The sequence below is a fragment of the Solea solea genome, chromosome 2 (assembly GCF_958295425.1).
Source record: "Solea solea chromosome 2, fSolSol10.1, whole genome shotgun sequence".
In the NCBI taxonomy this organism is placed as follows: domain Eukaryota; kingdom Metazoa; phylum Chordata; class Actinopteri; order Pleuronectiformes; family Soleidae; genus Solea; species Solea solea.
The window spans coordinates 4833892-4857622 of NC_081135.1; the positions used below are offsets into that span (position 1 = coordinate 4833892).

Genomic DNA, 23731 nt, shown 5'->3' on the forward strand with positions numbered 1-23731 from the left:
CTGACTCAGCTTGCTTCCATCTCCTGAGGCAGGAGAGCAATGTTGGTTCATTATCAGAGAGAGAGAGAGAGAGAGAGAGATTCTTCAAAGTCCAGATTGTGGCGGGAAGAGAGAGAGAGAGAGAGATGAGAGGGTGAGATACACATGGATGGGAGAAAAGACTGAGGGATAATTAAAGAGAGAGAGAAAGAGAGAGAGAAGGCGAGTGGGAGAGGAGGAGGAGAACACACACATACACAATGTACACCATCAAAGCAACACCGCAGTTTCCCACCTGTTGCTTTTTAGCAAACCTCCTAAACTCCTACACACACACACACACACACACACACACACACACACACACACACACACACAGAGGTTCGCACAGCTATCCTTTGAAGGACTCACACTACACTGCCTTCCATTCATTTGGACAGCCTAAACAAAGCCTTATTTCTAACATTAACCAGTTAAAATCTAACCACAAATCACATTTTAGCCCTAAACCAAACCAGTTCCTCAGAAATGTATTTAATTTATGTCAGACAATGTCCCTAACAGGTAGCAAATACAAGTACACACACTCACACACGGGTTGGGCATAACTGTGACTATCAGGATGTGATGAACCACTTTTAGTGCAACATCCATCATCACTGACTTTTTTACTGACCAAGTCTTAGAGGCATTCAAGATGAAAATGCCAGGAACAGATAATTTGAGTCATAGATCTTTGAGTTTAAAGCAAGTTTAAAGGTCATTTTTACTAATCACAGAGAGATTACAATGTTAGAATGTTAATGTTGGAGTGTTCAAACAGTAAATAATACACTGCTATGAAGTGGGGGCAGAGAGTTTAGAGGCGAGGTTCTCATGAGATGGTGCAAAAACAACAATAAAAACCGACACAAAGAGTTGTGCACTGAAACTAACATTAAAGTAATAGTTCAGGAAAAAAGTTCATAAAAAGATCCAGTGATCATAGTAAGTGTCATGCCAAGAATAAACTGTGAACATATTCCTAACTATTGTAGACTTAAGCAGGTGTAGATTTTATTTGTTTAAAATTGGATTCTTCTTGTGTCTTAGGAGCTTGCACAGTGAAACCAGAGCACCACTGATTCTCATGACATCAATGGGCAGCTATTCTGCCCAGCAACACCCCCCACTAGAAAATCTGTCATTGGCTAGTATATTATTTCCCAGAAAGTGTAAGACCCTTGCACACACACACACACACATACCCTCTCTCTTTCTCCCTCTCCCATACACACACACACACACCACTTAACCTGTGTTTATAAAACCCCTGATCCCAAAAGCTATTCCAGCTGTGCACTGGGTGAATCAGTGTGTGTTCATGTGCACGTGTCAGATGTGTCATCATAACCTTTTTAATCAACGTGTTGACGTTTAAAGGACAGAAACTTGGTTCAAATTGAAACCTGGGGAGAAAAAAACACAGAGGTCCTCATTCTTTCTGTCTAAAACTCTTTATTTTCCTCTCCATCTTTAGAGGTCTCTCTTCTCTCTCTGGTTTTCATCAGGTTAGAGTGGATGAAGAATGTATGACCCATGTGCTGATCGAGAAAAAACATGACACATGTTGCATGTGCTATATTCCCACACAGCTTTAGTCTTTCTGTTTTTCTGTTGGTCTTCAGATAAGAGTTGGTTAGGATTCAAAAGACTCCTGAACCTCTGGCTGAAGTGAAGGATTTACCATTCACATGTGGTCAGTAAAGAGCAACCATGAAAGTATAAATAGAAAAAGGATACTTTCAATACAGTATGGCTGTGAGCCATACACATAAACACAGATATAGTATGTAATGCATTAGTCATGACAGAATATAACAAAGTGGAAATGATCGCTCCAATTCAAAATACATTTTTTCTCATTTGTTAACACCTGTCCATATCTATCCACTTTATAAATGTTAATTATCAACATAAACAAACCAAACTAATCAAAAATTTATGGACAGCTGTTGTGTAACTTGTGGTATAATAATCCTGCGGTGGTGTAGACAATAAACCCAGAAACAACAGGGGTTATACACACACGATAACATTGTCTTCTATGGTTTGGACATATAATTATGCCCTCAGTTTGCAGCATGTGTTGAAAGCTAAACTCTGTTCAACTCTGTGCTGTGGTTTGGCTGAGGTTTCTGTGGCAGCGTTGCAACAATTACTAAGCGGTCTGGTTTTGGGGCTCTGGAGGAGAAAACCTCACGTTTTCAATGTCTTTGTGCACTTTCAGACTCACATTGATGATGTGGAATGAATTTAATCAAGCAAAACAATGCAGTCATTCCTGGAGGCTGGGTCACAGGAGTTTTTCTTTTGTTTACAGCTGTTTTGTTAAACTTCATTTAAAAACGCAAATTAAAAGTGAATTTCATTCACTTATCCAACATATTGTATGTTTTGTAAATGGCTGGTTTACATATTCAAAATAATATTATAAAAATGCCAGTAGAAAATGTGATGTCATGGGTCATGATAGTTTGTCATCTTTTAAAAAGTGTGGACAAACACCGACATAATGATGCTCCCCTTGTATTAACCCTTTTATATTATGTATTAACACATTTTTAAACGTCAACACTACTTTCATTTGTTTTGTGGTATTGTATAAATGCCTAATTAGATATCAAATTAAGTCCAGTTCAGCTATTAAGCTAAAAAGCTGTTTCCTGTGTGTTAAGACTCACCTCCAACTGGGCTGATCTTGTTGGTGATGGCGTATCTCAGGATCCGCTCCTCCTTGACATACATCACAAACACCCTCTCCATAGTGATCTGCAGCGTCTCCAGGGCAGTGGCGCGGTTGTCGTGACGACAGTCACGGAAGGTGATATTCTGTTTGAGCTGGAAGGAGAAGGACTCCGATCCTCGTTCTGCCGAAACTACTGAAAACTCCCTCACAGAAGTGGATGTGGCAACTGCATAGAGAGAAAAGATGTTTTTTTAAGAGCTGGAGGCTATTTAGTGAAGTATTCCTGTCCTTTTGTTGTCATAGTTACCAGATGGGTAGTACTGGTAGATCTCCTTGAAGGGATCAATGGTAACTTCAGCTCCAGGAGGTATGAAGGGCACGCTTCCGCTGACAACAGTGTCCACAGTGAGGTGGTTGTGGTCGTCAAGGCCACGGCCAGTCTGAATGATTGACAGGTGCTGGTTGCCAGGGTAAAAGATGACCTCAGCATGGCGATTGAACTCAGCACCTGATAACACAGTTAGACAATCAGTCAAATCATCAATCACTACTTTTGTTGGTCAATCTGCAGATTTTTTTTCAGATACATTATAGCTGGCAGACCAGCACATGTGGACACACACACACACACACACACACACGCACACACACACACACACACACATGCACGCACACACACACACAGCTGTTTCATATTAGAGAGGGGAGGGGAAAGCCTGATATCACACCACATCCCTCGAGACAATACAGCTGGCTGAGAGAAGGAAAACACACACACACACTCTGACACACACACGCACACACACACAATGTCCTCACTGTAGAGGAGTTTCTTAATTTCTCCACAGATTTGCTCAAGACATACAAGGCAGGATACTAAACCGAACAGACACAACACACACAGCGTACCTGTGGTTTTGAACCCTGCTTGGCTGTTGGGCAGCTCTAGAGCAAATAACCATCCAAACAACTCTCCAATTGGTGCGACTGGCATCAGAGCCCAGCCCACTGGTTCAGGTACCTGACAAAACAGCATAGATTTAGCAATGGTCAAACCAGAGAAAATGAAATTTACAGTAACTACATGACAGTGATCTGCATTTAAAGGTCCAGTGTGTAAATTAGTGACAGGCAATGGTGAGATTGCAGATTGTAACAAACTACGGTGGCCTTTGAATACCAACAATTTTTCTTTGTATTGTCAGCTTTTGCTTACAAATGTGAAAAGGCACATTGAAGTTAATGTCAGCTCATAAACCCTCCTAAATGTAACACACTGGACCTTTATAGTATATTGACATATTTCATTTGTGCATGTCCTACCTCACTGATGGCAGTGTACGCTCTTCCGTCACCCACCACGATGTAGGCATGGAGGTCAATGTTGTTCAGGGTTACTGGAGTGGATCCCACTGTGACAGTTCCACTCACCTTACCACTGACACGCTGAGGGGCACCTGGAGGGGCAGCAAAGAGTATACGCAAGAAAAACAACTTTAACCAATGAGGGTACATTCACGTTTATGACCATAGAGATAACATTCACAAGGTTTTACCCTCAGGAAGACAGTGGCGTCCATTTCCATAGAAGCCAGACTGGCAGTGGCAGCAGTAGCCTGTTGCATAATCAGTGCAAAATGCATTCTGGGAGCACTGTTGCTGGAATCTGTAACAAGAAACATGAATTTGCATTTAAGACAGATATGTTTTTATTAAACAATTGTTTACATGTAACTATAACAGTTCTTTACATACCTGGCACATGTTTCCCTATTCTCTGTAGTGTACTGAATCACTGTGAGAGACATGGCAGAAAAAGGCATTTATTATCATGCATCATACATAAAAAAAATACAAAACAAAATGTATTAACTTGATCTGAAATTGTATATATCTATATATAGTTTCTTTTACCTCACTTTTCTTAAACGGCAGTTAGTTATTAGTTATAAACAAGAATGTAAAGACGTAAAAGCCTTTACTGTCTATGTGCAGGGTCAGCTTTGTTTAAACACTTCACCTTACATTAGACAAATGGAGACTGAACAGTGTTTCCATATAAGTACGGATGGACAGAGAGGATATAACTATGGAAACAATACAGACACACAGGGACACTCAAGTTTGGAGAGGAACCAGCTGCTGTAGCCTGGTCTTCCACATTTACAGCTAGTCTTGCTTTTAAGCTTAACGGAATACTTCACCATTTAGCTTTGTATTACTACAATTTGGGTCGTATTTTGGAAAAATTGTGCTTCCCAACCTCAGTTTCCCCTGAGTTGAGAAATATCTTCCTTCTTTTCTTTGTTATGTGTCCACCAGTGACACTTGGTCCTGTTAGCATAACTGTTAGCAAAGATGGCTGACACTGTTTACATTCTGAGAATGAGGTCCCGTCCCCCTACGGGGGGGTCTTTACGGAATTAGCCTTGGACCAAGTGTCACTGGTGGGCACGTAACAAAAAAAAAGAATGAAGATATTCTACTACTACCAGAAAAAGGGGTAGAGAGCTTGAAAAAACAGAAGACACTGCTGCTGCTGCTGCTGCCAAACAGACAAAAAAAAATTATATTTCTGGCAGCATTTCTCAGACCACTGAAATATTTAGTCACAGAAGCAATTTAAGAATTTAAATGTGTCTAAAATGATTCAGCTGTTGACAATGTTGATTTAAAACAGCACAGCTGTCACTAAGGCTTATTCCTCCTGACTGCAGCGCCTTTTACTGGATTTACACATCAACATGGAACTTGCACAACTAGCAAGTGAGCACTGCATTCTCTCCATTGTCTCTCTATCTCACTCTTGTATTTGTATTTTTGGCAAATGTTTGCTTTGGATCATAACGCAGCATTCTGTCATCCTACAGGGGGATGACACACACACACACACACACACACACACACACACACACAAGCTTGGAGATGAATAAAGTATGTCTCAACAACAGAGACACATGAGTCACATGTTTTGCTTTATTTTCATAATCAGCAGTAATAGCAGCAGCTGTGGAAAAATAGCATGTGTATGGAAAATAATGCTTTTTCAAATTTTCCCACATACTTCAAATGTAATGTTTTACTTTTAACAGTAAATGGGGGTTAGGTTTTTATCCATATCTAAAATATACTTCATCTGTTGACAGGTTTGTCTTTGCTGCATCTTAGAAAAATGACGTTTCATCACATTGGAAGACTTTTTGGCTCATGTAAGGAGAGAAATTTACTGAGAACACATTTTTATTTATTGCAAACACTAGTGGGAGTAGATGCAGAGGAGGGAGCGTTGAACACACACACACACACACACACACCTGGGAGCTGCCCAGCACAACGGCAGTATTGTCCAGCCAGCTGCTGAGCGGCTCCACAGCAGAGGGTGAGGTAGTGTTACCCTCCCGTTTCTCCCTCCTTTCATACGTTTAGAAGACACATGTGGTATAAAAAGGACATAATGCACATGCTTTGTTTTTGTGGATGTGTATGTGGTTTGTCCTTTACCTCCTGTGTCAAAATCAACATCCTCCTCATCCACGCTGACCACATGACCGCCGGGGGAAAGACGTGGTTCATTTCTTTGAGGTGGGTACACATCCACCACCTCCAGAGGATCCTACAGATGGAGATATAGGGGGAACATGTTGGGTAGCTTGAAATGTGTTGTCACTGAGAGCTAGAACTTTTTAACTCTCCCCAGATGCTCAAAAACACAGGGCTACGATCTGCACATATTTTATAAATTGTATACAGTATGTGAGAATCACAATTGCCAGTATTTTGTTTAAACTACAATACTGTCTCCAAAACAGCGTTCCATTAAAACCACATTTTTTTTTACAAAAAGTGACTGCAATTTCAATTTGGTATTAGAAAACCCCCTGACGGCGCTGCCAGTGTAATTTTCCTCCTCTCTGTAACCACTGCAAAGAGTTATGTTTCCACAGAATTTGAACACACTGTCTGTAACAACACTCTCATAAACATAAAAACATTATCTCATATTTGAGCTATTTTCAATTTAAAAAAAAGCACATAAAAAGCATAAAAATTAAACATTTAAAAAGTTGTGTGTAACTTTTAAATATTAACAAATGTCTGTTAGGTTCCTATTACAACTCCTGCCAAATGAGTTCACACAGCGCTGATTAAACCAATTAAGTGGTTTTTAGATCTTGTGTTGCCAGCATCATTTCTGCACTGCACACAGGAAGTGTTTTGCTTTGTATGAAGACAGATGGAGGCAACAGAACAGCAGCGTGAATGAAAACACAAAGAAGCATCCATGAGGTGAATTGTCCCCACCCGCCCCGGTGCTGCTGCTGCTGCTGTATACACACAAACGTCCCCTCAGTAAGGTGTGAAGGTTTTGCTTAACAGAGCTAGATTTCAGATGAAGGATGCCGCAAACAAAGATTTTAATATTCATGGAAAAAACATTTCACCTGTGGCTGCTGCTCCTGATGATGCCGATAACCTCCCTCTGCTGGTGCCTCTGGGGGATTCGGGGGAACATACTGCCGCTCTGCTGGTTCTGAACCGTACCTGGGTTCTGAAGTCAATGGCACGTCTTGGCTGCCATGTGGAACGTGATGTCCAGGGTCCTCTGATGGAGCACCAGGGCTTGATGGTTGAAGAGACTCTGATTGGTCACCACCATCAGGTGCTGTCTGGAATTCAGGGTCCCCACCTGTCAAAGGGTAATCATCCTCCTCCTCCTCCTCCTCTTCCTCTTCCTCTTGGTTATCAGGTTCAAAGGTATTATATGGATATTCCTCAAACTCAGCGTATTCAGGTGTGGTTGTGTCCTAAAAGCACAAACCTTACAAACTTAAAATCAGGACCTTCCTTCACATTGCAAGACAAGACCAAGTGTAGAATGAGAATTGAATAAATAAATAAGAAACGCTGAATTACCAATGGGAGGCCTCCAGTTGGAGAAGTAGCAAGGAGGCCACTGATGGATGCAGGGACAATGTTGTCGAAAGAATAATGGTTCCCAGTATGGAAAAGCCAGATACCTGGTATTCCTGTATTACCAACCCTGGAGAGAGAAACCAGTGTTAGCACGGTGTTTTTTCTGAAAACTCTACTATTTTTCTGTTCTGTTGTTTGCAAAGAGGTAAATCTCACTATAATTGCAATGTTCCCAGATATGTTTATGAGTAAAGTTTTATACTTACTGGTAAAGGTTTTGAATACTCTGATCTTCACCAATAACACTGTAGTAAGGTCCCTCAGTTCGAGAAAAGATTAGGTATGGAATTTCACCTCTGCTGAAGCCAACTCTAGCCGGAAACTCTATCTCAACATTATATGACTCCTAAACGCAGAAAAATACACAAATACACGAACATGTACAAATCATAATTTGTTTCTTAAATAATAAGATACGATTGAAACAACATAAATGTAGGTCTTGTGTTGAACTTTTTTACCTTGGGTCGTGTTCCAAAGAAGTTCAAACCACCTTCAGGGTAGAGAAAGATGACGTATGAGTCGATCTCATCATAACCGATAACTGCCTGGAAAGTGTTGATCTAAAGATAAAGAAGATGAACAAAAACAGGGACAACATTTTAAAAATCAATCTGTGACATACGCTGTTTCCAAAGCACCTACTGTCATTTTGCTGATAAACTGTGACATCTGTCCACACAAAGGGGTGAGAAAGAAATGGAAGCACAGAGTTTCTAATGATTAAAATCACGAGAAATGTAGGAACATTCAATGAACCACTAACCTCTGTGATTACTCTTATTACATTGAAATAAAAAATGGTCTTAGAAGAGCCTTGCTTTATAGCGGGCACTATCTCGTGCCACCACACATGTAGTGAAAGCTTACTACACAAACAAAAACAGAACGACTGTTCATCCTTTTTGGTATGCCGAGGCCACCATAGTTCCTTGACATGCTTTTTTTTTTTTACAATACACTGAACCTTTACATTCTTGAATTTCTGCCAAGAAAGTTGAGTATGTGAGGTTTTCAATTACGTCCTTGAGGAGCGATCCACGAATACTGTTTTATTCTCATGTAAAATGTCAGTGTTTTGTTCGTACCTCAGTCCCCGATGACAGAATGTTTACTAGATGGCTTGAGTTCAGCGTGCATCACTTTTTCTCGCTTGAGTTAGAAGGATGAAGTCACTTCCCACATGTAGCTCAGCTCAAGCAGCCTCAATTTATTCTAGCACTCACTCCTCATATTTAAACTTCACACCTCTCCCAACACCCTCCCTCTCCCCCTCCCTGTGTCTCCTTCCCTTCCTCTCATCACTGGCTTTCCTGGCTTTCACCCCCGCCTTCCTCCGACTGCCACCATTTATTGACATAATGACCTGAGTAACTTGGTTTCCAAACATCAATTTTACACAAATTAGAATGAATCAAATGACCTGAATTAGTACATAATGATTAATCAAGGAAGAATCCAAACCGGAACTTCTTTTCTAAACACTGGACTGTAACTTGAGTGTGTATCGCAGCCGCTTGGCAAAACCACGGCAGAAAAAACACACATTTAGTGAATGAAGGAAGACTGTGAGTGATCCCATGTTGTTTTCCTTTGGGACAGAATCCGATTATCTAAACGCACACAGACACACACAAACCAAGACCTACATACACCTCGGTCTCTCAACCCCCAGCCCAGATGTTCATCTGAACAGCTGTCTTCCTGTGCGTCTGCATGTCTTTCACAATGATGTTACAACATTGTTACATTATGAGATACATATGGATACACACTCACACAAGCACGTAGACAAACACAGATGCCCCAGCTACATTCATTTATGGTGGGTGTACTTGTGTGTGTGTGTGTGTGTGTTGTCTGAACTGTTTACATCAACATCTTTAAACAATCTTGTTGTTTGTGGGCAAGAGGACTTTGTAGCCTTCAGGCTCTGTCTAATTAGTGAGAGGGGCATGTCTTCTTTTTTTCCCTTCTGTCTTAAAGGAAGGAGAAGAAGTTGGATCTGCTTATTCGTTGCCTAATATTCCCACTGGATTTTGCATTTGCCTTTGCTTCTATCCCCGTTGGAGAATAAGTAGATGAGACAGAAGGGTGAGAGCAGAGAGCGGCTATAGGTCTGGTTTATAGATAGTAAGAACTATGAGGAGACACGTTTTCAAACCAGAATTTGAATCATTTATTTCCCCCATTCTCAATCATGGCATTTAAATTCCTTTTCCTGAGTTTATTTTTCTCTGTCCTCAGATAACATTACTTCTTCCCGGTATTTACAGTGGCTGCATCTGTCACCACTGTTGGGTTAACTGCTATGGAATTTCAAACAGACACTTGTGTGTTTATTCAAAAGTAAGTTGGTATGTTTACTATATCTTAGGCCACATTTTTACCTCTTTAAATTGTGTTTTTCTATGGATGTTTTTGCTCAGCTTATCTCAGTTGCCAGGGATAGTGAGAAAAGTCTAAAAAGACTAAAAAAAAAGGCTATAAGAACTAAATCTGGAGACATCTGGCCCATCAGCGCCTCTAAAGCTCATCAATTTATATGTAACATGTAATTTGTTTTATCCAAAAATGAAAGCATAAGTCCATGATACAAACAAGTTTACCATGAGAATGTTATGGGGATTAAACTGATTACAAAACACATGTTCACAATTACGAAATTACAGTATGAAATATGTCAAAACACCGAGTTATAAGATTTGAGAAAGCAGTGTGGGATCATGGGAAATGTTGTCTTCTTGCCTTGTTTGGTTCACCTGTGCATTTGCGTTTCATGGAGAGAGCTTTGGCGGCAGAATAAAACAGCAAACAGCGGTGAGTAGTCGTGATACATTAGTGACAAAAAATAAAGGACAACACACTGGCTACTACATTTCATAGGGGGTTTGCACCAGAGGTTATAGCAGAGACAGGTAAGGGGATGATGCTGTTAAAATGCAACCAAAGTAAAGTAATCCATTACCTTAAATAGACACACAGATTTCTATAGATACTACTCGCCAAAATACTGTACTGGAAATTGTATTATTCAACTTGGTTACTGGCTTTAGCCTCATATTAAATGTACAGCGGAGAGAGTGGTACTGATCTTCACATCTAGCTCTGCCCTATTCCTTTAATTTTGCGTCCTCGACTCCACCCCCTCCACTATCTGTGTGGTCATTTGCTGTGTGTCTGTAGGGTGGGTTTGAGTCAGAGTGTGTGTGTGTGTGTGTAAAGTAGTCCTGGTGTGTTTTAAAGACTCACAGCTGGAAGACAACAAATTGCGGCCAACACACATCAAAGACTTTAAGACAGTGCGTGGCCGAGTATGTCTGTGGCTGTGTGTGTGTGTGTGTGCTCTGTGCAAACACACACACAAAACCCATGACCTCCCTCGAGGCACTGTTTCACACCTTTTTAAAATAGCGTCCTCACACTGATTAGACACATGCACAGATGTTAATCGTCTCCAGCAACAACTATTATAATGTTTGTTGTCAGACTCACTCGGACAGTTGAAGGCGACAGCAGGGCCTCAACTTTGTCTGCTGCACAGGTAGAGTGGGCTTTGACTGGCTGGAAATAACGAGCTTATACGCTATTATTTAACTGTGTTTTTAAGGTTTTATTTTCCATTTTGTTCATTTTTCAGATATGTGAAAAGTCTAAGCTTCTTCATCCAGCATTTACAAAATGACTCAGTCTGTCTTTACTTTTTGTTAATGAAACATTTACGTGATGTTGGGGTTTTTGCATCATATCGCATTTCACATTTTTCTTTTGCCAGTATCCGATCCAAGTGATTTCCACCAGTATCGGACGATACCAATACTGAATATCGCATAATCCTCCATATTATTGTCTACCGACTAGCCACTTAACACAAGTGTTGGATGCCATTTGGTAGTTATGAGCACTATCACTTTCCCTTGTACGTGCTCTTTCATTTTTTACGTGCACACCACTCAACTCTCATGTTGCGCCATCCGTCTTTCTCTAAAAGTCAATCTTTTTGCGACTTTAAACAAAGATTTGTATGTAAAAGGAATTGGACATATTTTCTGGCTCCCATTGTGAAGCCTTGAGATTCACAATTTGACATAACCTGCAACCACGCTCCTTTTACATGATACTAGCTGTCAGTCTCAATAGTTTGTGCCATGCTTTATTGTCTTTTTTTTTTTTTTTTAAATGGGAACGTAACTTACAAAACTGGCATCATATTCTTTGTAAGTCACGACCTCTTAGTCTCATTCTTAGTCTCAGATATTTGGACTCTTGTATGTGGTTACACATTTCGTCAGACTTAATTACAATAAGAAGTCATTATAGTACAGTCCCAAAATGTCGTAAACAAAAGTAATAAGCTGTGAAATGCATTCAATATGCTGCCTGCAACACACATGTTTGCTGAAGCATCTGAATATCTTACATGCTACAATGATGAAAGGGACGAGCTTTTAGGTTCAACTTTTCATGCTCAAGAAGACGTTTCTCTGTTCTTGTGTAACATTTGCTTATTTATAAAAAGGTCTGGTTTACTCTGTCCTGAAGTAGTCTGGTCTACTTTGCCAAACATAGTTGACTTTCCATTGTGTTTGGATCTTTCAATGAATGACTGAACACACTCTTAACTGACTAATGCTCTGATGCATGTTGTAATTATCCAGAGCTGTTTAGCAGAGAACATTCCCAGGAGGAGAGAGCGACAGAAGATAGAGGGAGGTCGGGATAAGTGGATGTACTACACTTGTTTGTTGGTTTCTGGTTTTGCAGCTCGTTGGCCGCAGCACAGCTGCAAACAGGCGGAGAAGAGGGACAGGGAACAGCTGCAGTCCAGTTGCCAGCTTCACCAGAGTGCTACAAACGGAACTGCCTACAGCGTGGGAACTGGCACACACATATACACACGCACGCTCATACAAACACACACACACACACACAGGCTTGTAGCCAGGAACAGTCCAGTCAGTACTTTACTGTTGTCATTTGAAAACCCCTCCTCCCCGATTTTCCTCTGGAATCCTCTGCTCATCTAAAGCTTGAGGAAATTGTACAACATCTTGGGGTTTTTCAAAATCTGTTTGATCAGCTCAAGCGCATATGGCGAGTAAAACCGTCGCTGCTTTTCTTAGATCCTGAAAACCTTTGCGAACATTAACATCTCTCCCACAGATGAATCACAACACCATGACCATGGTAGTAATTAGTAAAGCCGTCAAGATCCCAGGTCTCAATTCTGAGACTGAATCAGCTTGTGTGATGAGCTGCAAAAACAAAGTAAAGTAACTCTTTGTTTCTGCTGCAGACATTAGCTCAACAGTTACTCATAACCAGAGTCTGTGTCATGGCTTAAGGACAGAAAAACATTATGAAAGCTGAAGTTCAGTGAGGGTCTGCTTTGAACCAGGATGAGCATAGTTCAAGAGATGCACCCTGTCTCACTACATGGGGGCCCCATCAGAAACAACAAATAATTCCAATACAAACGTTCCTATTGTACCAAAGAAAAAGGGGAAGAGAGGGATATGAAAGGCAGGGGTCTCTATTCAAACAATTTAGTCAATGTATTAATTCATCAGCCTCAGCTGACCTTCACAAAACATAACTAATGTCAACCTATCACACTAGTTTTGATTAAGGCCTTACTCACATAGAAACAGATCTTTCACTTTCGATTATCTTTTCTTTTTGGTCCTAAAAAAGTTTTCCATGAACACAGCATTGTTTCAAGAAATGTCTCCATACACAAGCAACATCGCTATGGGGCTAAGACCTGTTTTCCCAAGACTGAGCAATAGTTACATATATATATAAAAATGCAATGGTGGTGTTTTGTGATTTTTTTCCACTATATGCCTTTTCTGTGCGGATAAAAAGTCGATATGACAAAAACTTCTGCAAATAAGTCTTAAGCCAGTTCTTATGTGTCTAATTCCTAGTGTGTGGACAAAACAAATTTGGAATTTCAGTATTAAACTGTATACATTGACATGACAGGATTTTAGTGCTGTGTTGATGTAAAGCCTGGTCAACACTGGCAACATCAACATACAGAAGGTCATGTTCTCTGTGCAAATGACTCTGGTCATTAGCAAATTGAGCTACCTGGTGGCAGACACAACAGAATGTGTGTTTTAGGTTTCAAGTGAAGCAATTACTTTCCAATTAAGTTAATAGCATCTTGAAGTATAATTCCATAGAAAACACAACCCCACATTTTAGCAAGTGAACCTTTAAGCTGTGGCTCTATTTCTCACTCCTGTATTTTCCTATTATTTCTTCCCTTGCTTCTCTCTTCTCGTCCCCACATTCAACCCCCCAAACACTACACAGTCGGCGCCCTCCCCCCCATCCTGCCACCCCTAATACACATCCTGACAAACACACACACACCTCAGGTTAATCAGTTCACACACACATACCACTCGACTCCCCGCCAAACCACCCCACCCAGCACCTCTGGCTAATCACTTCAAAGGAAGATGCTATCAGACCAAAGAAGGACCCACTGAAGCAAATCCCAGCCGAGATCCAGACTCCAAACTCTAAACAAATCCTCTCCTAGCACATACTGTATACAGTGTTGTGCAAAATCTCAGGCCACCATTGGATGTGTTGTTTGAGCAGTGCTACATTGACCATACAGTATTATTCTTTCAGAAGTGACCTAACCTTACAACATAAGAATAGCACGACACTGGCTCCCTTAAAACTAGAGCCTAACCCTAATTGATGTTACTGTCAACAAAATATCTGTTGTGAGCATTACATACACATGTTGTATGAGTTAAACTCGTTGACAGCTCATTTATACACAAGAGCAACTTCCAGTCACATAATTCCAATCCAAATACCGTTGATCACATAATTTGACAGAAATAAAGACAACAAAGCTGGTGGACTTTTGCACAGTCCTTAACATATATACATATGGCATGGAATAATTGTCCATTTGGCGTCAATGCAATGTTGTAAGAGGCTAAATGCTGCACATCGCACTGGATGATAAGCATGTTTAGATTTCAATCCATCAGGAAGAAAGACAAAAACGATAAGTAAGAACAAACACAGATGAGAGAGGGGGGCGGGGCAGAGACAGAGGGAGATCCCCTGGCGTTCTCCTCAAATATAGCACTCCCTTCATCCTTCCATCCCACATGCCACAAAGCAGAACAACAAAGCTCTGTTTGTTTCGATCGATAAGTTCAGTAGGTCTGCCTTTTATATGACTCTGTCGCATAGTTGAAACTAAAACAAAGGCAGCAGCACTCCTCAAGCTAACCCTTTATTTTACACATCTGTCATTTCTCTCCTGAGCTCATCGAGCAAAAGCTCTAACGAGAGCAACGACACATGGTTAACAGGAGGTACAACTCCAATCTAAAGGAGAATCCTCCACTTTACATGAGGAGTTATCACTTAGCTTGTAAAAACTATTGAGGGAGCTTTTCAGTGTTTGAGAGTAACCCTGATGATGTCATAGTGATATCATCAGGGTTATCTCTTTACATTGACGATAAAGTAGCCAATAATGGAATATATCAATAATACATCATTGTGGAAAATATCGGATCCAGCTCGGCCCACATTAAAACTTTGCTGAGTAAACTATGGCCGCTGTTTTAAGTGTAAACTCTTCCTATTTTCCCTGCAATTAGAGCCAAATTATACGCGTCTTTCAAGGAAAATTCCTAGATAATTACAGGCTTGTAAAAGTGTTGCGCACCGAAGGATTTCCCAACTCTGTGTTTTTTTTGTCAAATATTCCACTTCCTCTCAGAGTCGCAAGTCAGTCAAGTTTGAACACACATTTTAGACACACTTTCCAAAGATGACACGAGTTCTGATGTCCATTGAGAAAATGAACTGCTTAAGAAAATCACAGGAACAAAAAAACTACAGACTGGACAATTCCAGATCATACAGTAGATATCTATACATAGATAAGTAATAATTGCTAATTTGAGTAAACACAAAAAGGTTTAGGGTGTCGCCCCCTGCTGACCGATAACATAGCAGTTTTACACTTCCTATTTATTTTCCCAAAGCCCTGCAAATGATGTGAGCTGTAATTACTAAAACTAAAAGTGTGACTGTGCCACACGATGTCCACTCCAGCGTAAAATAAATAGTGACATCTACTGGTGAGACTGCAGATTGTAACAAGCGGAGAGCGCTTTTGCTCACCCCGCCCTTTCTCAAGCCCTCAGGGAATTATGATTGCCTTCGCATACCAGAAACGATGTTGTACCTCTCCATTTGAGCCATAAGCTTCAGCTTTGAAACACATGCTTTGGTGCATTTGTCCCCTCATGCTGCTGTATGTCGACACTAAAAGGCTGTCTCCATAAAGCAGTTAAACACTGGACCTTAATAATAATAATAATAAATACAATTAATATTGATATTGTGAGGGTCACTTGCCTTTGATTTTTGTTGTTTTTTTATGCCGGTTAGCGAGTGCTACTTAAAGCAGAGACTTAGGAGAGACTTTATTACTGAGACAACATTGGTTTGCTGGACATGTGTAGCTACTTCAAAAGTAAACCATTCACTACATTCAATGGCTGACAAACAGGGAGGGTAATAATGTCCAACAGAGCGTGTTGACTTGAGTGGTCAAGGCATGTTTACATCTACCTGTGTGTGTGTGTGTAAATTGCAGGAGGGGATAATGAGTTTGGATGGGAGGGGTCTCTTTGATGACCTTTAGAGATGACCCCCTGACCCCTTCAAAAGGTGAGGAGACAGATTAGGAGGGGATGGCAGATTACAAATAGACCCCCCCACCACCAACCCCACCCCAGGGTGATTAAAAGTGATGCACAACCTCCAGGAATTTGGGATTCAGAAGAACCAACACATTAGTGAGGATTATCTAAATGTGATAATCATGATAATTATAGTAAGTCATTTATTTATAAACACACAGATATAAAACTGTTGTCTTTACATCATACCTTGTTTGACGGCCTAACAGTTCGACTTTGCTCTTCATGTGCCGCCACGTTCTCCCATGTTGCCACCACAGCATGGGTGGGTGTGAATTTTGCACCGGGGAATCCTCTGTGCACTTCCTGGATGAGCAGATGAATAAATGAATGAATGATGGCCGGGTGTAGTGAAGGAGACGAGAGAGATGGCAACATGGAATGTACAATGGATTGAACTAATGGATGAGGAACTGATGAAAGGAAGAATCCAAATCTGCAGTTAATTAGTGGACTAAAAGTTTTCATCACAACATATAGTTTTAGGCTCTTTTCCACAATATGTCAAAACAACAAAAATCTGTAACCATTTAACAACCATACACATGAAACTGGTTTCTCTTGTTCCAGAGGATAGACAGACCTGGGCCACTCTGTTGAGCACACTGGGAGTTTCTGTAACGCGGTAGTAAATTTGTCCTTGTCCACCACTGGTGTCAATGTCAGCAAGGAACGGAGCCACCACAGGGAAATCTGTGGGGAAGCCATCGTCCACATACTGCTTTTCCATCGGCAGGTCCTGGGCTGATATGATTCCATTGGTGGCCACCTAGAAACACAGAGAATCCCCAGTTAATCATAAGCCCTTCTGAGGGCACCCACATCCTAAAATATGAGCAGTTCCTGCAGACCACAGAGGATGTCTGCATCCGCTAAACCCCATCATAAATACCAGTTACCTGGGAAATCATCATGAACCATTTGGAACCTCCTGGTGACCTCATAAACTGCTGGAACTATGTCATGGACCCCAGGAACCACATAATGAATCCCTACATTCCCCCTCATAAACCACTGAATTTTCCTCAAGGACCTCTGGGGCACTTTGTAACAACCCCAGAGCCAGGTCCCTGATTATGCTTCAGAAACAGTCAAACCACATACAATTGTTACTGGGTTCCATCTCGATTTATTGCACTCCATAATGCAGCTTGACAACCACTGGAGATTGCAGATATTTAACATTTTACAACAAAAGGTGTAGAAAAAAGTGTGTAAAAAAGAGTGCAGTTACCATTTGTCCAACTTTACATCACAACATTCATTATCCAGAGTCACAATAAGATAAGAACACTTGATTTATGAAAACGTGACACATTGTAACGCAAAGTAATTCAATACAGCTAGCATATTAAATCACTACCTACATTTTAAATACTGTAGATCATAATACTAATCCCATAACATGATATACGATAAAAACACACAGATATGACCTACTCTTCTGCTTTATTTGACAGTTTATTCTTATATAATAATGAACTCAGAGGCCTCTGGACACTGCTGAGGTTGAACATGATAATAAAATATTTGGCACTGCTGCTCTGCTGTGGAGCCTTCTCCACAGCTGCACATATCACCTGCAAAATATTAACTTTAGAAAACATCCAGAGTATTTTAGAATTCTGTGTGAGAGGAAAAGTATCCCAGATTACAAGCACAAAAATGCATATGAGTGAAGTTGTACTTACATATAGCTGGGTGAAGGGGGAGTTGTAGAAGTACAAGGGTTTGGGCAGGGTCAGCACTCTGGAGGTTTCATCGTCGCCCTCAGCCAGTATTAAATCTCCACTTATAGCGCCATAAGGAAACATGTCAGCCCTCTGGATGGCTGTAACCACACACACACTGCAGCTCCAGCACAGCAGACACACGGCCAACAGTTCCGCTCTCTCCATTGTAGAGCTGGGGTCGATTCAGCAGCTCTGCACTGAGAGGGAGCAGAGGGACAGAGGTGCAGCTGGACTCTGGGAGGGGAGCAGAAAGAAGGAGAACTCAGTGCTGAACTGTGCACAGAGTCTCTGTTACTCTGCAGCCAGGGAGGGAGGGAGGGAGGAGTTTAGGCTCTGATTGGTCAGAGAAGTGTTGATTGACAGCAGGCACAGTGCTGGAGGTAACATCTGGCTCGAATTAAAGAAAAGACAAATAGAGCATTTTTAATCCGGATGTAACTCTATCTGTTTAACAACAGTGAAAAAGACACATTGTGTAACTTTTCTTTGTTTTTATACACACACACACACAGAGCGTAAAAACTGTATAAATTCTTATTATCCAAATATGAATTTAAAAATATTATCATAAAATATACTCTATTTATTCAAATTGAACTTTATTCAAAAGTGTATTATTATTATTTTTACATTATATATTTATATATAATGTAATAAATATAATTATATATTTTTTTCTTATGAATACACTTCAATCACCAGCCTGACTTATTTTATTACATATAGTGGAATAATCCTCAACTTCATCATATTTCATAGGGTTTGCCTTTTCTTAAATGCAAACTGTATGAACTCTACAAACCTTAACACCATGTGCCACCTGCTGTCCGATACTGCATACTGCATCATGCTGAGTTTGAAAGTGCAGGTTTTTTTTCAACATATGCATTATATTTTATTTTATTTTATTTTATTTTATTTTATTTTATTTTATTTTATTTTATTTTATTTTATTTTATTTTATTTTATTTTATTTTATTTTATTTTAATAGAATTCCCTGAATTTGTTTTGTTTTGTCAAGCTCAACCAAATCAGTACATTTTGTTCAAAATCAAAGGGACAATTAGTCCAGGAAGTACTGATAATCTGAGTTAATCTACATTATCAGGAATGTACGTAGATCTTCGGCATATACAGTACATGTGAAGAGTGTGGACACAGATGGACCTAAAATAACATGAAAAGAATGTGGTCAATATAAAAACCAGGGGGAAAAAATGACAGACTATACATTGAAAAGACTTAAGCTGTACAATGAGGAGTAGTGAGAAACAAAAGGTGAGGCAGAGTTTTCAAAGGGAAAAAGATCCAAAGCATAAGGAATGAGGTACCTGAAATACATTTGTTATGCTGCTGCCATTTTTAAAATGAAACATTGAATTTAAAGTGCTGACAGTCAGATTTATGCGAGTTCACCTCCATTTCATTTTATGAGACTACAATCCAAACCAGACAGCGATATTGACCAAAGTGAAATACTCTTGACTGGCCACGTCATTCACCTGACTTCAGCCCTGCTGGGTCACACAACGCCCAGACGGCTGCAGGACAGGTTTCAGTCTCCGCCCTTCCCTTTAGATCTTTCTCTGCAGGGGAGAAGAAACAAAACATTGCAAGTCAAGTCAAGTCACTTTATTTGTACCCATGATAATAAAACTTAAAAAAGTAAATGTAAAGTGATGTGAAGGTGCTCTATAGGCTCCACAATAAAAACTGCTGGTCTCCAGGGTCAGTGATAAAGTTCCTGAATGTAGCTGTGCACACAAATATTGTCTTTTGCTCAAATTACATTTATGTAAATTACATCATATTTTCAGTTGATCATTTTTATTTTTAACATCACAGGGGAAGCTGACCTAGAAATATGAGATACATTTGTTTAAGTTAAAATAAGGATTTGATATCATTCGCTGAGGGATGAGCATGTGAAATATCCCATTTAAACATGTTAATCAGGAGGAACATGGGTTTAAAAACAAATATGTGTTTGTACTTACACAAAACAACCAATAGGTGGAGGCAAAGGTAAAGTTAAGATAAACTCCACACACACAACATATCAACGACTGCAATTCATGTTCGGTTTTGTTCCTGCGTTGAGACCCCAATCTAGGATGTATTGTAAATGTATACAGTAAATTGTCATAATTAGTTTTACAGTCAATCCCCAACCCCCAATGGCTTTGAAGTTTAACTTCAACATACAGTATATCCACATATGGATTAATATTGTAAATAATCCCCAGCCATTCATCATAAACGTAATGTTTAATGTTAAATTTAAATTCAATTACATTTTTTTCTTTGTAGTTCGCAGTATATGATCATTAATATTTAATCTGATCATGTTTTGTCCTCCAGCCTGAAGCTGAGTGACCAGCTTTATGAGGGGGATCAGATATTCATCAAATCAATGAGCTCATTAATGATTCAGACAAGATCCATTAGCAGACAGGAGCACGCACACACACACGCACACACACACACACACACACACACCCAAAGATACCCATACAACACACGTACACAGACACAAAGTGCTGTATCATTATTTTCTGTCTATTTTGAAACTTTAATGACAATTAAGTATTGAGTAATTGAATTGAGAGAGAACGAGGGAGGGGGGGATTGAGATGAACAATACATGCTGCACTTGTCAGCACTCTGACTGATGCCAGACCCTCAACATAGGCTGTTTACCACCAAAGGATTTGGAGATTAAGCTCCAATCAATAACAGAATTGCTTCTAAATAAAGAAAATAGACGTCACCACTTAAGATATCCATCCTTAAAGTCGTAATCGTGCAATAAATCAAGATTGACGCCAGTAAGAACCTGAAATCTTGGCAGGTATTTTAGCTTTTGGATATTGAAATGGATAAACTGTTTGAATCAGTTTTAAGTATTTCCTGGGAGACGTATGATTACAGGTCAAAAATGCAGCTGAGTGGATCTAATGTGTTGTAATAGTTCTGTAATATGTATTTATATCAATGGAGGGAAATTATGGAAACAACTGCCCCTTGAAACACTTGCTGCCTGGAACTGCTCGACTATGAAAGGAAAGGAAAAGAGGAAAATAAAATAAACAGAGAATCATAAGAAAAGAGAGAAAGAGTGCAAAGCAGGAGAGAGGACAGCAAATAAATAATAAATGGGAAAGAAGGGTAAAATCCCCAGATAATGACAGGGAATAAAAGGAGGCAAAGCAGGTGTGTTGGTGTTAATAAAGGCAGAGAACAAAGAAAAACAAGCTTTGAAGCAAATGTGGAGCAACAGGACAACAACAAACAGAACGATAGAAGACAACCTGAAGCAACAGAGAGAAAGAGTGAAGGACAGACAAAACTAAAAATAAGACTGTAACCCTGCACTACGTATGTGTGTGCTACAGTGACGATGCCAAAAAATACATCACTGAAGTCATGTAAAATCATTTGAGGAGCAAAAAGAGAGACCGCTGAGACAGGATGACACAGGAAGAAGTGCTGGCATCGTGGCAATATGCCACATTTAACGGGTTTTTAATGGGACTCAATAAAGGCACTCAAGTTTAAGTGTTGTTGTATCGTTTCGGGGCTTTCAGCATACTTCATGATCTAATTTAGGAAATGTGAAAAATTGGAATTAGAACAATATATGAATGCATTATGGATTTCTTACAGAGATGAGCAGATGTTGCAGGGTGACTTTCTGCAACATGGATAACAACCATTGATTTTAACTGCAAAGAACAAAAAGCTGACAAGAAAATTCACTTGTATTGACATTATATTTGTATTGAATTGAGGGAATGGAGACACTGAAGGTCAGGGGACAGGGAGACAGGTTGGATTCTTGTTTATAAATGAAAGCGACAAAGACAAACTCACATAAATCCTATAGGAAATGAGAGCAGCATGCACTTTCCACTTAGAATATATGGGACAGCAAACACATTCTTTGCATGTCAGTGTGTCACATCTATGATTCATGAACACACACACACACGAATGCATGCTATTCCCAAAATATCTGACAGAAAAGCATTTTCTACATTACTTCTTTTCTTGACGTAGTTATTTTTGGAAAATTATACTTGCAGAGAAAATGTGCTTGCTGCATTTTCAATGACCTCAGTTCACGTTGCTTCAGGGACTAAAAATAATTTGACTTGTTCATCGCGTTGCACAATACAAGATGAAAACAACAGAGAACAAAGACAAAACACTTACACAATTATCCAACTCGTCATTAGCCAGTAAGTAATTACCTGCCAGTTACAATGGCAAAACATTACGACTCCAGTCTTCCAGTAACAGATTTTACTGCTATTTGATCTTTCAAGCTGCAGGGCAGACACGAGAGCTGAATTTCAGCCTCAGGTTAATAAAATAATGACCTTTTGGAATCACCTCTTTCTCTCTCATATGATGAAGAACAGACACACAACAAATGACCCAAGGTTATTTCTCCATTTCTACAACTCTCAGCCAATATTGCCACACGTTTTTGTGTTGTCTACCTGTTTTCTTTTAGACTATTTACATTTTTGTTTTAGGTTTATTTGCAGCATAAGAAGTTTTGAGTCAGTCTTGCAGCACCGGGAAAGAGCTGTGTGCAAAGTAAATGGAGAGAGGAGCAGCCGACACAAGCACCTGCTCTGTTTCTGAACTCAGAGTCTTACTTTATCACTTGACAAGCCTTTGTTTTTGGTTCTTAATATACTGTACATTTATGTCAGATTATTTGCACATTTACATTTCATTTCCTCTAATATGCAATAATAAAATAAGACATTTGATTAGGCTCCAGTCAAAGGAGGCTCCAGGCTTGGACCAGCCAAACCCAGAGGTCAGCTGTATTTTCTGTTTGAAGGTGAGGACTGTAGACCACTCAATTCAGCCTGCAGCCATTTACAACAGGTCTGACAATAGTATAAGATAACGCATTTTACTATTTACTCGGCTTTTTAAGCTTTACTGTGTCTGGACGAGTGTGGTATTTTTGATGTCTTCTTGTTTTTTTATGTACCCGCTGTAGACCAAACGTCCTTTGGTATGATAATAAGTTAAAGTTATAGTTGTACAGGACATGGCAAGGTTCCAAACGAGCTGAACTGCGTGGCGTTGTCAGACAGCCAGCCATTGATTGGTCAGAGTGCCGTCACAGGAAGAGGCAGGAGTGCGACGTCCGACACAGAGATCAATGCGAACAATACTGAACTGTAGATGAGTTAAAAAGACTTAATAATCCTAAAAACGTGACTTAATCTCCAACAATTACCAGGGAAATGTCTAAAATCATCATTTAACAGAGGAGTCTGGTGTATGTAGTGACAGCACTGTTGAAAGCCGGCGATCACGACCCCTGCCTCTGTATTTCAGCTCAACGACTGTGTCACACGGAGTCTGTGCTCCGGTTACACAGGAAGTCACTAGTCATTTACAGTCACACAGTCTGTGTGTCGTGTGTAAAACAAAGTCACAGCAGCCCACGTTGAGGAGTGTACTATATACAGTAGTAATGGAAACACAAACAAAGTGTATAGTGGAGCCACGGCTTTATAGTATT

General features: G+C 40.0%; 2 protein-coding genes across 3 annotated transcripts in view; both read right to left on the reverse strand.

Annotated features, from left to right (window-relative positions):
- Nucleotides 1–18434, reverse strand: part of nid2a (nidogen 2a (osteonidogen)) — a 37395-nt gene extending 18961 nt beyond the window's left edge. Inside the window, exons 1-14 of one of the 2 annotated variants that reach the window (XM_058613039.1) lie at nt 18135–18434; nt 17027–17212; nt 16633–16749; nt 8143–8244; nt 7888–8027; nt 7622–7748; nt 7150–7512; nt 6209–6320; nt 4463–4502; nt 4264–4373; nt 4031–4164; nt 3617–3728; nt 3015–3215; nt 2703–2933 (exon numbers count right to left, since the gene is read on the reverse strand). In XM_058613039.1, coding sequence (XP_058469022.1) covers nt 2703–2933; nt 3015–3215; nt 3617–3728; nt 4031–4164; nt 4264–4373; nt 4463–4502; nt 6209–6320; nt 7150–7512; nt 7622–7748; nt 7888–8027; nt 8143–8244; nt 16633–16749; nt 17027–17212; nt 18135–18341 — 2182 coding nt within the window. In that variant the 5' untranslated portion in view covers nt 18342–18434. The remainder of the gene's footprint in view (nt 1–2702; nt 2934–3014; nt 3216–3616; nt 3729–4030; nt 4165–4263; nt 4374–4462; nt 4503–6208; nt 6321–7149; nt 7513–7621; nt 7749–7887; nt 8028–8142; nt 8245–16632; nt 16750–17026; nt 17213–18134) is intronic. The other variant, XM_058613031.1, reaches the window with a different exon arrangement.
- A 1289-nt stretch (nt 18435–19723) lies between these two features.
- txndc16 (thioredoxin domain containing 16) overlaps nt 19724–23731 on the reverse strand; it is a 73975-nt gene continuing 69967 nt past the window's right edge. Inside the window, exon 24 of the transcript XR_009242508.1 lies at nt 19724–19763. The gene's annotated coding sequence lies outside the window, so the exon portion shown is untranslated. The remainder of the gene's footprint in view (nt 19764–23731) is intronic.